This window comes from Tachypleus tridentatus, chromosome 11, assembly GCF_004210375.1.
Source record: "Tachypleus tridentatus isolate NWPU-2018 chromosome 11, ASM421037v1, whole genome shotgun sequence".
Taxonomy (NCBI): Eukaryota; Metazoa; Arthropoda; class Merostomata; order Xiphosura; family Limulidae; genus Tachypleus; species Tachypleus tridentatus.
This window is the reverse complement of record NC_134835.1, coordinates 84,564,414-84,581,061: the sequence shown is the minus strand read 5'-3', so window position 1 is coordinate 84,581,061 and position 16,648 is coordinate 84,564,414. Positions and strand designations below refer to the sequence as shown.

At 30.9% G+C, this 16,648-nt stretch overlaps 1 protein-coding gene across 2 annotated transcripts; it reads right to left on the bottom strand.

Moving 5' to 3' along the window:
* Window positions 1–1,201: 1,201 nt before the first annotated feature.
* LOC143232650 (UPAR/Ly6 domain-containing protein qvr-like) lies at window positions 1,202–14,728 on the bottom strand. 2 transcript variants are annotated; one of them, XM_076468308.1, is made up of 4 exons: window positions 14,010–14,188; window positions 11,983–12,030; window positions 6,326–6,472; window positions 1,202–4,193 (listed from the first exon to the last, which is right to left on the bottom strand). In XM_076468308.1, exons 1-4 carry the CDS (start codon window positions 14,131–14,133, stop codon window positions 3,967–3,969), a joined length of 546 nt encoding a protein of 181 aa, XP_076324423.1. In that variant the 5' UTR covers window positions 14,134–14,188; the 3' UTR covers window positions 1,202–3,966. The 2 variants fall into 2 exon arrangements, with proteins under 2 accessions (XP_076324423.1, XP_076324425.1); XM_076468310.1 differs by lacking the exon at window positions 6,326–6,472 and having other exon boundaries at window positions 4,055–4,193; window positions 14,066–14,728.
* Between the last annotated feature and the right edge of the window lie 1,920 nt (window positions 14,729–16,648).

Genomic DNA, 16,648 nt, shown 5'->3' with positions numbered 1-16,648 from the left:
TTGTTGCTACTCCAGGAAAATGGAGGCCATAAGTATTTCAAGTCTATTAATACTACATTAATAAATCTTGTACAATAAACATCATTAATAATTACCTAAATAAATCAATGATTTCAAATACCAGTTGATTTTACGTACACTAAAACTGTGAGAATCACCACAATTTAATTATCTGTAAACTTACAACAAAATAAATCGTATCTGATTTAATAGCTTTTTCTTTCATAAAAGTATATATGATGCTGAATGAGCTACGTATTTTTATGTATTTTAAGAATAAAATACAAATTCCAAGAAAGTTGAAGTAATTAGTATCTGTATATTTTACAAATGATCCAACAACGAGTTATTTTTAAAAGAAAATCTTTTGATAAACGAGTTTGATACATTTTTTATATGGCCAAAATACATAGTATAAATAGGAATAAGTTTCGTGATTTTAGATTAAGGAAGTTTTTATTTGACCGTCACTCCACTTTTCAGGAGTATCGTAGTGCGAACCTATTCTGATGACACCTATTTGAATACCGCATCTTACAATACGCCAGGGTAAATGCGTGCCACTTTCAAAATTCATAAAGTTAGTACTGTTACAGATCGATTGTTTTCTGAAAGGTTGAGTTTAAAACATAGTGAGTTGCAACTTCCTGTAAATGAAATAAAAAAATTCACTAATGCATATTTCTAAAGGCCACTGGGATGACTGGGAAGATGTTCAATTCTGGAATAATTCTGATATACATAATATCTCATTACAAAAAACACTCTGTATTCAACTAATTTAGAAGTTATTCGTTTATGGACGTACACAGCAAAGAAAAAGGAAAATTATTAAATTACTGTAACAATGTCTATTACGATCAAGTGATTTATCATCAGGCTGTGAATTTAATGGTAAAGAGAGCGTTATGTAGATCATTTCTTACTAATTACAACTGTTTCTACATTCCACGTATACTCTGAAATGCATGCAATCTACATTTGTAGTGTATGCTCATCTTCACACACTGGTTCCATCAGATTTATATCTGGTTAATGTATTGTGTAGACGAAGTAATGAAGATATCCAACAAATAATTTTGTCTTAGAGTCTTCTAATAAAACTCAGTTAAAAATATATATCACAAAACATAAGCATTTCTTAGAGTTAGAAACCTATTATATAACAATATTTAATTATTTCTAACAATACAAAAACACATTTTTATAATTTATTTATTTTTGTCAAAAATAACAGATAAATAACAAAGATATACATGGAAAAGGAAATATAAGATTTATTTGCTGATGCAATAAGAAGAATGTGAAGCTCACGTTAGGTATTCATGACTAGCTGAAAACTTGGGTTTAAAGTTATCTTGACTAGGGATAAAAGAAATATTACCAAACAGAGCTTTTTATGATTTGTAGTAAAAAGATGGCTTGGAGTAAATTTTTGTTATGTTTATACATTAAACGTACCCCAACCAAATCACCTATCGTTTGTATTACTTACTAGTCATAAATATTCACAAATACAAATAATTAGAGATCGAAATAGAGATAATAATCATCACAAAAGTAAAAATGTTAAATAATAATGAACTGTCATTCATCAGTTGAAGTGTTGTATGTTTAACAGAGTTACACATCAGAACAGAATTCGTAATTGCAAACAATCAGAGGTAGCTATGAAATATTATTCCCAGAACTGGATTTAAAGGTTTAACCTGATTATGAAATATCCAATAGCTATTTTCAAGTCACTAACAGTAAAAAAGTGAAAAAGAGTCGTGATAATTATATAAACGCTGTGTATATAGGCTTAGAAATTATATATTACTACTATTAACAGTTTCCATGATTTACACCGAGTATTCTATTAAAATACGACTTGCAAATACTTTAATAACGGTTAACTTTCTGACTTTTTACGGTAATAATTCTACAAAATCTACCTGCATTCAAACTGATTACGTATAATCTATATTATGCTTAATTAAAGAAGGTATATCAAATTAAATGTATTGTTGTATCCTCAAAACTAACAACTTGAAGTCAGTGGTAAAAAACGAAAGGAGACCTAAGTAAGATCTAGATATATATCCTATATATCTCTGTCAAATGCAATTTATGATTTTAGCTGATGTGCACCTTTTTGAAAATCTGTTTTCATACAGAAAAGGTAATTTAAAGTAATTAATTAGCTTTAAAGGAATATATTTTTATAATAAAATAATGAATTATGTTCAGTGGTATTTTGTTATTAATGAGCTATTTATGCCTCGAAGCTACCTACATTTCAGCTAAGCAAAACGTAAAACATGCATTATTAACGATACAAAAAAGCTAAAGCACATAATACAATAAAATTTTCTAACTATTTTCCAATGCTTATAAGAAAATATCAGCACCGATAACGAATGCCAATAAGTTTATCTAAACAAATAGAATGCATGAATGCTGTCTCAACTCGGAAAATAGCTCACAAAATGATCAAGTTGAATGAAAATTGTTGCCAGTTTACTTACTTTATGTTTTTTACTCTAAAAAATAATATAAAAAATGGTGTGCTTGAAATTTTAGGGTTTAAATGTTAAAACCATCTGGGTAAAGTATTTTGAGGCCCTTCAGCAAACAAGTTCAAATCTTTACTAATATTTGGAACAAAATCCGGGTCTTGTCTCGCGATACTGCGTCTATTAAATTAGTACGAAACTCACATTGATGTTTTACCATGAAGGTAGGAGACTTTCGAACATCATTCCGCGAATACGGTTACAATGGTAGCAGCACAGTTGTGTTAATTTGGAAAAGTCACAATTTTGTTCATCATAAAGTAAAATATCATAATTAAGTTTAAAAATTATTTTTGATAAATATGAAATGAACAAGTTTATTGAAGTGCTTAAACAGAGAAATGTCTTAACCAATCAACTTTCAAACGAAATATATAGATATGCCTACATCATGACCTTCAATGAACAATTTATATCTATTTGAAGCGCATTTCTATATGGGATTAAGTTTAAACGGTTAAAAACTGCAAAATAAATTAACATAACCTAATGTATGAGTTAGTTAACATGCTATATTATGAGTATTAAGACAGAAATTACTTATGTAGAAAAAAAGCAAAATTATAGTTGATCACGAAATTCTTCTAACATTCCCCTAACTCTGTACAACTGCATTTCAGTTTCGGACATAGCAAAAAACTTCACTTATAAATGTGCATAAATATAATACGAATGTTCAATGAAAAACGGCTGAGAGACATGTTGAATTACATATTTTTAATCAGCATTTTTTATGTTTACTTTCTTCCTTTACTATTCAAACATGACGGTTAAGAGTAGAGTTAGAAAGTGTCATGTGTGAGTAAGTTGTAAAATGTAATGAAAAACCTGTTTTTAATTTTGTATATTAATATTTTAGAACCTACTAAGAACAGCGGAAACAGTAAAACTTTCAAAAAAAACTACTGCTATAAAACCAGAATATATAATTTTTCAAATCGATGATTTAGTAGAGCTAAACAACATAGTCTTAATAATTTTGTACTGAAGAAAGTATGGTAGGCTATATACATCTTCCTTTATAACAAACCTATCAAAGTTTACATTCCATCAGTAAAGTCTGCCTTCATTAAATGGAGTCATCGCGCTATACAGCAACAACTGTAAATCTAGAAATCTAGAAAGTTTAAAATATGAATAACTATGTACACGTGCTTATAATTTTAACGCTATGGAATGATAAAAATTTATCAAGCAAATTCCATAATTAATTTTTGAAGTTCTGTAAATAGTTACTTATCTCTGAGCTCCAATAGTTATCATCGATTGTTCCAGCAGTCATCTAATGTATATCTTGAGCTATTATCATAATTTCTAAAAGAAAGTTCACACAGATGAATGTGTCTAGTTTCTGAACGCCTACGTGGAAGGTTTTTGTTATATTTAGTGAGAACGACAACAAGAAACTCTATTCTAAAGTGTCTATCGCAGCACAGTGTAGTAAAAAAGACAAAATAAGAATGCATAAAAGTAGATAATTATTCATTCTAGTTTGATGTGGAGCTAAATTACAATTGTCAGTTTCACAGAAACACATAAATCCAGAGTAGTCTGATTCGCTCATACACACGTGGTCCACAAGGAACAGGTTGATCTGAAGCTTCGCTGTACATGTTCTCTGGATAACTTCGTGGGCTGAAATAATTGTTAAACGTTTTGAACGACATATACCACAAGTAAAAACATAAACATACGTTATAAAAGCATTACAAAATTTTGTGACCACACAAAATAAAACAAAAGTGCGAGAATTAAACATCAGCAAACTCCTTGGCTGAAAATTTGCGAGAAAGAATATAAAACAAGATAATCTAAAGACTGAGTTCCAAACACCAACAGTGTTTATGACGCTGACTAGGTTATTCTGTGTAATTGCGTATTACAGGTAAAACATTTGCCATGATGGTTATCCTAAACCCGGCTACAATTATGATAATATAAATCTGTCAAATATACCGTTTATGGGATAGTTAGTTTCATAGTGTGAAAATAATGTAAAATATTTATCCCAGCGATGTATTCACAATACTGCCAGTATTAATGGTTCTAGGTACTCTATTAATGGTACAATTTGTCACTTATATTTGGAATCCAATGGTCAGTTTACCTTTAATTTCCTCATGCCAGGTGCTGACAAGGCCTGAAATTTTGATGCATCATAGCTTCATATTGGTTAACACTTAGCATATATAATATTTATAAACCAGAAGAGATATTATGATATTCATGTGGAGATATGTTGTCTACAAAACATACGCATCACTAAAGGTATCAAACAAATGTTGTTTAGTTATCTAAACTACAAAAACAGATAAGCCTACATTTTAAGCAATCTCTCCTTTAATTTAAGCTTTGTGTTATATTATATAATGATATCGGATAACAGGCTACAAGAAGCTAAAACAAATGTATACTAATGTTCATCTGATGTAATATTCCATTTGGGTCAGTTCTCACAAATATGATAACCGCATTATACTTTAAATGCTTTGTATGTGATAACGCGTTGTTTAGTTCAGTATTGTAGCCTAAGTGTATAAATAAATTGCTCATTTTATGACTTCTGAAGTTATAAAGAATAAGATTGCATTGAATATTTTTGTAAGTTATTCAATGAATCAGGTATATATCGATAATAAAGGAGATCTCATTAGTATTATATATTACTAAGCATGCACGTACATTAAGGTGTTGAAACATCATACGCGTGGTCGTCATAATGTGCCGAGCATTTTGTCCTATCACATAAATCACTATGGTGTATTGTATTCTAAAGGAGTTATTACGGAATTAGTGCATATAGAAAACATTCTTCGTTAATAAAGGAAACAACGCTACATATAACTAGAATTAAAATTTTCTGCAAAATCACTTTTTATTTTCGAAAAATCCCTCTTGCATAGAAAAATGAATGAATCAAACAAATAAAAAATAACAAGCATATAATGTTAATAGTAATTCGTTTTAATTAATAAATTTATGCCATTTACTGTTACAATAATACTTTAATAATTGGTGAAAGTATTATTGTATTTAATATTTAATTTTTAATTTAATATTTTAATTTTAATTTAATATCTAATACTTAATTATTGTAATTAATAGTAATTTGTTTTAATTAATAAATTTATGCCATTTACTGTTACAATAATACTTTAATAATTGTAATTAATAAAACAGTTTCTAAAATTAAACAATGTTTAAAGAAACATCTGGTAAAAGGAAGTTATCTAACCTTACAGAAATGGTTTTGATTTTTACTTCGACAGGTTCTCGAAACGGTTCAATCCAGAACTTTTATCTGAATGAAAAATCTTAACATACTTTGTCGTGACATAACTAGGCCATTTACTTTATCGATTTAGTACTTTTTATCTCCCTTATCTGTTCGTATTAGCGCAAAGGTAAATAATGGACTATTTGCACTGAGGCCACTGAATTTTAATGTTACAATCCGTGAAGCTTGATGCTGATCCATCATTGAGTTTTTTTATGTATTAAATGTTAAAATATCAAAGTGTACGTTCAATGACAAAATAATAAACATACACGCAGAGAATGTTACATTTAGAAAAGATAATGTTTAATTTCTATGCATAACCAATTATATTATTCATTCAAAAAGGAAATGGGAAAAAATCGATCCGATTCTTTCTCATCTACAAAAGGGAGATCAAATAACTCTTGAGCTACTTTCATGTAGAATGGCAGGTCATGTCACGAGACTGTAACTGACAGTTCGAAATGAGTATAAAATTATTTCGTACGAGTTCTATTATCTGTCACTATCTTGACACAACATCCTTCACAATCGTAGAGAGGAGGAAGGTCTCTCTGATGAGCTGTGAAATTGAAGGGATCTTTGCAACGTGAGTCAATCCTTGAGTCACATTCGTAACAGGAAATCTTGGAAACTACAACAAGAGTAAATATTTTACACATTGCAAAAGTGTCAAATTCTTATTGGCTCTTTCAGTATGTCTTTGTTCTAAAGATTTAACAATAAGCTAAATAATGTCAATGGCCAGTGACGATGTTAAAATCTAACCTTGGCATTCAATGCAATATTACTGTATCGTTACATTCTAATAAACAAGCATCAAATACCCATGTTCCGCTGTGGTGTTCTAAACCTCTCCCACGATTCGCAAAAGCTTCCACTTATCAATCTAACTCCTGTACTATTCTCAGGTACTCCACATAATACTCAAGATGTTAGGTAGGATCCATATCTTAAAGAACGCGTTAGAACTACCGCCCATGGTGCTTGACCACCAGTTTAGCTCCGCCAACCCGTAGGTGACTCAAATCGTTTCATTGAGTGTTGTTTGATTAAGTGACCTTGAGACAGAGATTGTTTTGTATTAGGTTGTTTGAAAAATAATAGCGGATTTTAAATTTTAACTTTAATAACAAATAAAAAATAAAATGAAAAATATTCAAAATTTTAGTCAATTTATAGGGATAAGAAATATGTATATTTTAAGACTTCATGTATACCATTGAAAAACTAAAGCTTTCTTCTATTCATTAGTTCTTTTATTCTTTACTAAAACTTTATTTCCAATATTTCAAACCCTTACAATTAATGTTGGAAAAAATTGCGCATAATTTTCTTGCACGAATTCAAACTTGGTCATAATGCATCACAAACAGCTCACAATATCAATCGAGCATGGGGCGAAGGAACCACCTCCGAACGTACAGTACAACGTTGCTTCCAAAAGTTTCGTAATAGAGATGTTAAACTTGAAGATAAGGAGGACAGAGGACGTCCTTCTGCTGTAGGAATCAACCAACTACGAATATTAGTGAAAAGAAACCCGCGCCTAACAGTTCGAGAAATGACACAAAAATTGGGTGTTGGCATTTCCACAATTTTGGACCATCTCGAGCAAATTAGAAAAGTAAAAAAGCTCGAAAAATCGCCGCTATGTGCAACAGAAATGACCCCTTTCTTTATCGAACTGTCACCTGTAACAAAAAGTAGATCCTTTACGACAAAATAAATCGAAGTGCGCAGTATCTCAGAAACGCTTCCCAAAGCCAAAGTTGCACCAATAGAAGATTACGGTCACTGTATGGTGGTCTGTGGCCGGTATTATCCATTACAACTTGCTCAACCAGGGACAGAATATCACTGCGGAAGTTTACCGTCACGAATTGGAAAAAATACACAGAAAGTTGCATGAACAATTTCAGCACTAGTCAATCAAAGAGCACCAATATTGCTTCATGATAATGCTCGGCCACACGTTGCTCAAATGACATTGCTTCATCCTCCTTACTCCCCAGACTTTTACAAACATTTGGACAACTTTTTAACAAGACAAAAATTCAACAACAGAGCAGCAGCAGAGAATGGCTCTAAAGAATTTTTGAGTTTTAGGGCTTCAGAGTTTTATCGTCGTGGCATAAATAAACTTGTTTTCCGTTGGCAAAAGTGTCTAGATTCACTATGTTCCTATTTTTATTGTTAAAGTTTCCTTTGAATATTTTTTTATTTCTTATTAAAGTTAAAATTTAAAATCCGCCATTATTTTTCGAACAATCTCGTATTTTTAAGCTCTATATGAATAAAGATAAACCTTTTTACTTAAGTGTGAAGAAAAAGTAGTGATAAAAATATGTTGGTTCTTAAACATAAGGCTTAATAGTAACATTGTTAACAACAGGCTACTCGTATTTAGCCTTAAGTATTATTTTTCAAGCGATAAGTAGAGATACAGTGGTTAAAACTAGTGTAAGCGTTCACAGTTTATTAGGTTTAATAGGTGCAATGAGTGGGTTTCATTTGAAAACTAGGACTGGCATGTACTTTTAAGGCAGCTAGTAATGAAAATGTGTAGAGATCGTAGGCTGGAGGAGAAGTTGGAAGCTATCCTAATCAAAGTAGAGAGAAAAGATAAAGAGAAGCTTAGACTTTAGAAAATGGTAGCCGGATTTCAGGAGGAGCTTAAGCTTTTACGTGAAAGGGGATACACCTACTAAAAATGATTTTCAGGAAATTAGAAAGAGCACTATCAGAGTAAAAAGTAATGAATTTAGTTACAACAAAACTATTCTGTTGACCAACAGATTTCAGCCCTTGGCTTATGCAGATGAGAAGCTATTAGAGGTAAAGAAAATAAAAGTGTCAGAAAAGGATGTGGATGATAAGGAGATTGTAGGTAATTCCTTCACAAAGCATGTGGACAGAATAATCTGTGTGGCAAACAGGGAAAAATAATCACATTACACTACTCAGGGGCACAAACAGAGGATAAAACTGACAAAGCAGAATATATAATAAAGGAGTCTAGCAGAGATCTAGTTTTTGTGATGCATGTAAGGGCTAACCATGTAGGTCAGAGAAGCTAATTAATAAGTGCCAAAGGTTGATAAAGCCATTTAAAGAAATAGGTCAAACTTAATTTTGTCAGGGATACTACCCAGAATTAACTGCAGAGATGAAGTTATAAATAGGTCTCTAGAACTAAATGCTAGGCTTAGATTAGTATGTAAAAATGAGCAAATAGACTGGTTGAAATTGTGGGATCAGTTCAGTGGAGAAAAGAACTTTTTAGAATAAATGGTTTACATTTAAATAGGGTAACAGCTGGCTTGTTTGCTAAGACTATTAAGTTAGCTGTAAGGGAAGTTTCAAACTAGGACTAGACAGTGCTAAGGGCCAAGAAAAACTAAATATAAAAATAATAAAAAGCAGAGAAATGTTTAGCATAGGAAATGAGTATGGAAGTAGTTATAAGGATAAACTTATAACTAGAATTGTTACTAGAATTATATGAACTAAAATGGTACGAACGAAGACTTTTAATGTAATGGGAATAAGTAAAACGTGGTTAAACATAGACGATTTTTATGACAGAAGTTTTTTGGAACTTCAGGGTTACAGGCTATTTAATAAGAATATTGTATTAAAGACGGAAGGAGTGGCTTTATATGTAAAATGTGAGTTACATCCTTTTGAAGTTAAGGATATTAAAGATAATAGCAAGAAGACTTAACTCATTTGGGTTACAATTAGTGAATATAAAGGGAAAATGTTTTAATAATAATTTGTTACAGACCATCAAATGATACTGATGCAATTGGTGAGGAACTTTACAATAAGATTAATATTTCACCTACTAATGAAGTTATAATTTCATGCATGCTGATTAGGAAATACTAGAGTAAATTCATGAGGGCGGAAAATTTTGGTAACAGTTTATGATGGCTATCTTCACCAAGTAGTCAATACTTCTACTAGAAACAATTATATTTTATATTTATTGTTAACTTCAATTACAGAAATGATCTAGAGAGTAGAAATTAAGGAACATCTCAGTACAACGGGTCATTGCTCCATTGAGTTTGATGTTTTGCTGCATATGAAAGTAAGGAATAATGATGTTCTGGTTACAAATTTCAACAAAGTAAATTTTGAAGGGATATGACAAGAATTATATGTTGTGAATTGGGCAACTGAGTGGTTTGGGATTAGATGTGGAAAAAAATTAACAATAATTTTTTTTAAATATTCAAGGTAAATATTGAGAGAAAAGGGTAGCTGCAAGTAAAATAAAACCAGGTTGGCTCACAAAGAGTTTATGAGATAAAATTAAAGAAAATCATCATACATTTAAGAAACTTAGAACATCAAAAAGGATGTATAAGAAACCTTTGGGTAAAAATGTGAAAATTAATAGTAAAAATTTCTTTATGTACATTAAGGGTAAGCAAAATATTGTTTGTTTGTTTGTTTTGAATTTCGCGCAAAGCTATTCAAGGGCTATCTGCGTTAGCCGTCCCTAATTTAGCAGTGTAAGACTAGAGAGAAGGCAACTAGTCATCACCACCCATTGCTAACTCTTATGCTACTCTTTTACCAACGAATAGTGGGATTGATCGTAACATTATAACGCCCCCAAGGCTGAAAGGGTGAGCATGTTTGGTTTGACGGGAATTCGAACCCGCGACCCTCAGATGACGAGTCGAACGCCTTAACCCAGCTGACCATGCTAGACCAATAATGGAGTAGGACCCTTAAAAGATGATAAAGTAAGACTAGTATCTGATGATTATGAGATGGTTGGGTTTTTGAAACCTTCATATTACGAAAAAACAAATGTGAGTTTACAAGTTTTATTCACAAAGTATTTTAATTATGAACAAATTCTACTGTATCGAATAATCTGAGCGTAAAAGACGTTGTAGTAAACGTTATTTGGAATATCTTTAGTTGGAAATGTAAAGTGTGTAATTTCAGAGTTGAAAGTGTCTGTTTTTTTCTAGACTTTATACATAAATGTTCAATAATAGTGTCGATATTTAAATCTAGATATTGTGCTTTATTTTTAGCGAAAGAGCTTTTTCTAGAATAAGCTCAGGTAGATAAATTTGTAGGCTGTAGCTATAAACTTTGATGTTGATATAATAGAAAAAAAAGAAATTATTTAGGAGTTTTTTTATCAGTTTAGATTTAAAATGGTATAATCGAATGACGTGTGAAATGTCACATTCGTTGTTAATTAACTTTCCTGTCTGGTCAAATACATGCTGAACTGGAGAGTTCTATTATCATCATTGTTATTACTGAAAAAAACTACAAAAAATCTGGAAGTAATTCTTTCTAATTAGTGGAGTAATCAAATGTGTCATTCAGTGGAGAATTAACTACTCTCTCAAGAAAAATAAATGTTGGCCATATAGGTCTTCAATAAAACTCAAAAACCATAATATACTGGAAATACTTCATTCAATGTTAATCATTATTAACTCTTCTGGATAAATGCATATACTGATCAGAAGGTAGGGTTGTTGTTTTTTCTTTGTGTAGAAAATCTAACAAAAAATATTTTGTGATGCCTCTTGATTATTGTAGGGGGAAAATGTAATAATCGGACGGTAGGTGTCTGTTATTTTGTTATGAAGGAAGAATAATTTGTGACATTAGAGAATATTTTAAATGAAAGCTTTAACAGTTTAAACTAAACACATATTCTTACGCTAGAGCGTGGTATCATCTGATTTCTCCCAAAATTGCAATGTGTAAATAAAACTAAAAACTCAAATATAAAACAAATATCCATGTGTATCACCTAACAAGTGTTTGAATCTTATATAATATCCTATTCGTTTGACTTTTAAGACATGTCTTGCTACAGGTTAGTAAAATATATAGACAGACAGATATAATTTTGTGGTCATATAACGGCTTTGTCACTTCCTTAATTTACTCACAAGTATTATACAGTTAATTAATATGATGGTTATGTTTAATTACATCATTTTAGTAATTCTAAATCTTGTAGTGAAACTTTTAATAATTGCATAATACATTCCTTTTTGATTTTTCATTTTCTCTCTGAAACCACTGGATCCAAAGCCATTTTTGTGTAGCCAATTCCTTGAAATGGTTACGTACATAAATTTTACTTACACAAACATTCCTCTTCTGCTTTTGAGGCACATATGAATTTCAGAATGACTGCAAGAAAAAAGCACAGAAAATGATCATTCACGATAAACTATGTTCCAAAGATACATATATATCATGATTATTTTCACGATAAAGGAATATTAATTACCAATCACACCAAGTAATGATTTACATCAAAACTAAAAACTGATCTAGCAGTGAGTATACCTAATTATTTTTTTTTTTTTTTACGTTCTTACTTATAAAGATTATAATACATTATTTCGCTGTTAACTATATTTTCGATCGTAAACCCAATACTTCATTTGGAAGATTTAAGTTAGTCCTAAATCCATATATAGAGCTTAAAACACAAAACTATCTCGATAATAAGAATATAATAACAGTAACTTAAATTGACAAAATTATACATATCAGACATTATACATATAATAACAGTAATTTAAATTGACAAAATTATACATATCAAACATTATACATATAATAACAGTAATTTAAATTGGCAAAATTATACATATCAAACATTGTACATATAATAACAGTAATTTAAATTGACAAAATTATACATATCAAACATTCTAACCGTTAATGAAAGAAAAAGTATATAAAGAAAATAGTATACTTTACTTATGGGACACATAGACACTAAGTGATCACGAGTTTCTCTTTCAAACTTTTAACGTTCCATGTGTTTCTTACAGCAAAGCCACATCAGCCTATCTTTTGAGCCCCCCCCCAAGAGGACTCGAACCCCTGAGTTTAGCGGTGTAAATCCGTATACTTACTGCTGTACTAGCGAAGGGCTTAACGTTCTATGTATTTATACCTTTCTCAAATAAATTATTTCTATAGTATTATATTAAGCCTCCTCCGCAGTTGTGAAGTGGTAAGTCTGAAAGGTTATAATCCCAAAATGTTGTACAACTTTGTACTTAACAACAACAGTGAAATAAAGAAGCAACTTATAAGACACAAAAATATGAAATATAATAACAATTCATAAACCGGTAGTTTATACTTGAAGTGAGGCACACAAAGTATATATTTTTTTCCTTGTTAATACGGTTTTAATTCTATAAAAAACTTGACAATCTATTAAAATTTCTATTAAAGTTCTAATTATTTTGTAGAAAAGTATAAAATTAAATTTATTTCTGGGTTTATCACAAATACCAACCAATTATCGTTGCCCTCTGATTGCTCAGCGGTAAGTCTAAGGGATTATAAGGTTAACAATCGGGTATCGATATTCATAATGGGAGCAGCGCGGCAAGGGTAGCACTTGCCGCAGTTTTGCATTTTCTTAAACTTAATACTCTTATGTATATTTAAGATAACTAAACAGAAGTATCCCTTTTTTATATATATAATTGCTTCATTATGCAATTTTATTGTATAATCTTAACTCGCTGGAAATCTATGCACATATTATTATTAACACATTGCAAATGTACATAAACATATCTTGTTTTGGGTATTGAATAAAATGGCAAAGTCAACTATTTTTCTTTCGGTATCAATTATGCAGTTTTCCTGTCTTTTGTGTAAATATGTCGATGTTAATAAATAATTTTAATAACATATAGCTATCTAACTTTTCCAACTACACAATAATGTTTTGTTTAGATTACTATAAGATATCTACATGTTTATTTTGCAACTTTTATTATTTTGCAATCTAGCTGAAATTGATACAAATTAAAGTACTGAAATAAGATATTTTTAATCGTTTATGTCATTAAAACGACCTATTAAAATAAATCTACATACAAGAACTGAAATAAAAAACATCATACGTTTTTGATCATCTACACAATAATATGCTTACAAATCCCATACCTTTTGCAAGATATATTATTTACAATTATCTGTCTTTAAATTATATTGGCATCATTAATCCCATAGTAACCAATAAAAACAACACCGGTCGAAATAATGATTCGTACACTGAGTTGTACAACTGCCTACTGTGAAATAACTTACTTTCCAATTGGTAAATAATTCTATAAAACCAGCAAGAAACTTACTTAGAAATACTACCCACTTCGTATCAGTTATGGTACATGAATGTAATAACCTATACCTTCTCACTACACGAAAAAAACTCTTCATACACTGCCGTGTTGTTGTGAATGCACAGACATCCATCATTATTTGCAGACGACTTTCATATTACAGTAAGGGGAAAACGCTGCACTCTGCCTGGACCAGAAACTACGTCATACGCTGAGGCTCCTTATTGTGAATTACAACTGGCGATCACTGGTGAAAGAAATAAACTGTAATGAGTGTGTTTTCGGGCTATCTGTTGAATCCACCGAGGGGAAGAACAAAACTGAACTATCTAATATTATTATTTTGTTTGAAATGAAGCTCGGCATGGCCAAGCATGTTAAGGCGTGCGACTCATAATCTTAGGGTCGCGGGTTCGCATCCTCGTCGCGCCAAACATGCTCGCCTTTTCAGCCGTGGGGGCGTTATAATATGATCATCAATCACATTATTCGTTGGTAAAAGAGTAGCCCAAGAGTTGGCAGTGGGTGGTGATGACTAACTGCCTTCCCTCTAATCGTACACTGCTAAATTAAGAACAGCTAGCACAGATAGCCCTCGAGTAGCTTTATGCGAAATTCAAAAACAAACAAACAAATTCTTTTAAATATCACATTCCCGGTGTGTCAAAAGTAACGTTACAGACTTACTTATAGTGTGGTTTTGCGCTAAAACAAAACAAATACTTGTCCTCTTTTTTTCAGAATAGATATTATGCTTTATTAGGGGGTACTTAAGACTAATACGTATGTCTCATAAAAGAAAATGTATGTATGTGGACTGCATACAGGCGAATACATTTTGTTTCACAGCCACGTAAAGTTTCAGAAGGTGGATATGAGGCTTAGATCTTGATGATTGGCACTGGAATGTATTCCAAAATTTTTTTATAAAAACGCAGTTGATAAGATATGAAATAACATTTTCTTGTAATTGTGCTGAGGTTGTTGTTATCATTTGTTATCAAGCACAAAGCTACACATAGGGCTATCGAAACCCAGTTTCTAGCGGTATAAGTCCACTGACATCTCGTTGTGTCACTAGAGTAATTGTTCTTAGGTAAAATATACAGATATACAGCTGCGAATATCCCATTTATACAAGTTACACTGTACACTGCCCCCCAGTGGCTCAGCGGTACGTTTGCGGACTTACAACGCTAAAAATCGGGTTTCGATACCCGTGGTGGGCAGAGCACAGATAGCCTATTGAGTAGCTTTGTGCTTAATTCAAAACAACAATACAAGTTACATAAATAAAATAAACTATATTTGAAATTTATTTCATCTATTCACTGATTGTCCAAAATTAAGCGCTTAAAACTAAATACTTGAACTGAAAATTTCAAATTAATTCTGCGCTAAGTTAGCTTAAGAAAATAGTAATATTATACAGTACCTACTGTTACGGCCCCCCCCAACTGTATAAGCGGTAGATTTTAGTGCTTATAAAGCATAAACATTAGGTTTTGATACCTGTGGTAGGCTAATAAGTGCACATAGCCTCTTGTATGGCTTTGCGCTTCAAAACAAGCAATAATTTGACCGCAGTAGATGAAATATTTCAAGAACAAATATAATTTAAAGACAACTTCATATAAAAAAGCAAGAATATAAGATAAAATGTTGACAGGAATTTCCCTGGGTATTGTATATGATTTATAGTTACATATGAACATATATTACGATTTTTAGGTTTTACATTTTACAAACACGCGTAAAGATGCCACAAGAAAATACAACATAAAACCACAAATTCCTCGTAATCTGTGATTTACACTACGAAACTCGCAAATTAAAAGATGGTGTAATGTAAAAAAAGTGATTTGCTTAACTAAAATTAACAATTTTTATGTCATAAAACTGTAAAGTAGTAAAACTCAAAAACGAAACAAGTATATGACAATCTACTAAAGCAGGTTGGTGCTTGGAGGAGTGGATGAGACACTTAAAATTAACTACATAATTGTTAATAGCTTTAAAGTATCACTGGTAGAAGCTAAGAGGAAGAAACAAAATTGAAAGTGAACTTTTAATTTTAAGGATTATTACAATAAATACAAAAACACAGAGAAACCTTCAAAAGTACCAATAGGCGAAATACTTTAATTCTAAAACTGTTCATATTAATCAGTTGATGCTCCTGAATACTTGTTATTGAAATAATTAAAAGAAAAATACGAACATTATTTTTATATCAACATAAAACAGTTGGTGTACAGGGATATTTTTGTGACATAAAAAGAAGCAACACCAGAAGAGAAAAGAAGGAATGCTGGTGTTTCAGCTCTTTTAACTTCTTTTTTTTTCTTTACCATTTTCACTATGTCTATAACTTCATATATCTTTAAATAACTCACATTTTAGTTATATATGAGTTAGAATTTGAGTAATAATAATAACTGCTTATTTGGGTATCCAGATTTTCATGCGAGTTTTTCTTCGAAAGTTTCAAATAAAGTATAATGATACAGCAACATATTTGTTACCAAAATCAGAATCCTATTTTGAGACACAAAAATAGTTGTATATTTGAACATCATATAAGGAATAAAGCAGACATACGGAGGCATTGAATTACTTTAAAACAATATTAAGTAAATTAATTGATAATT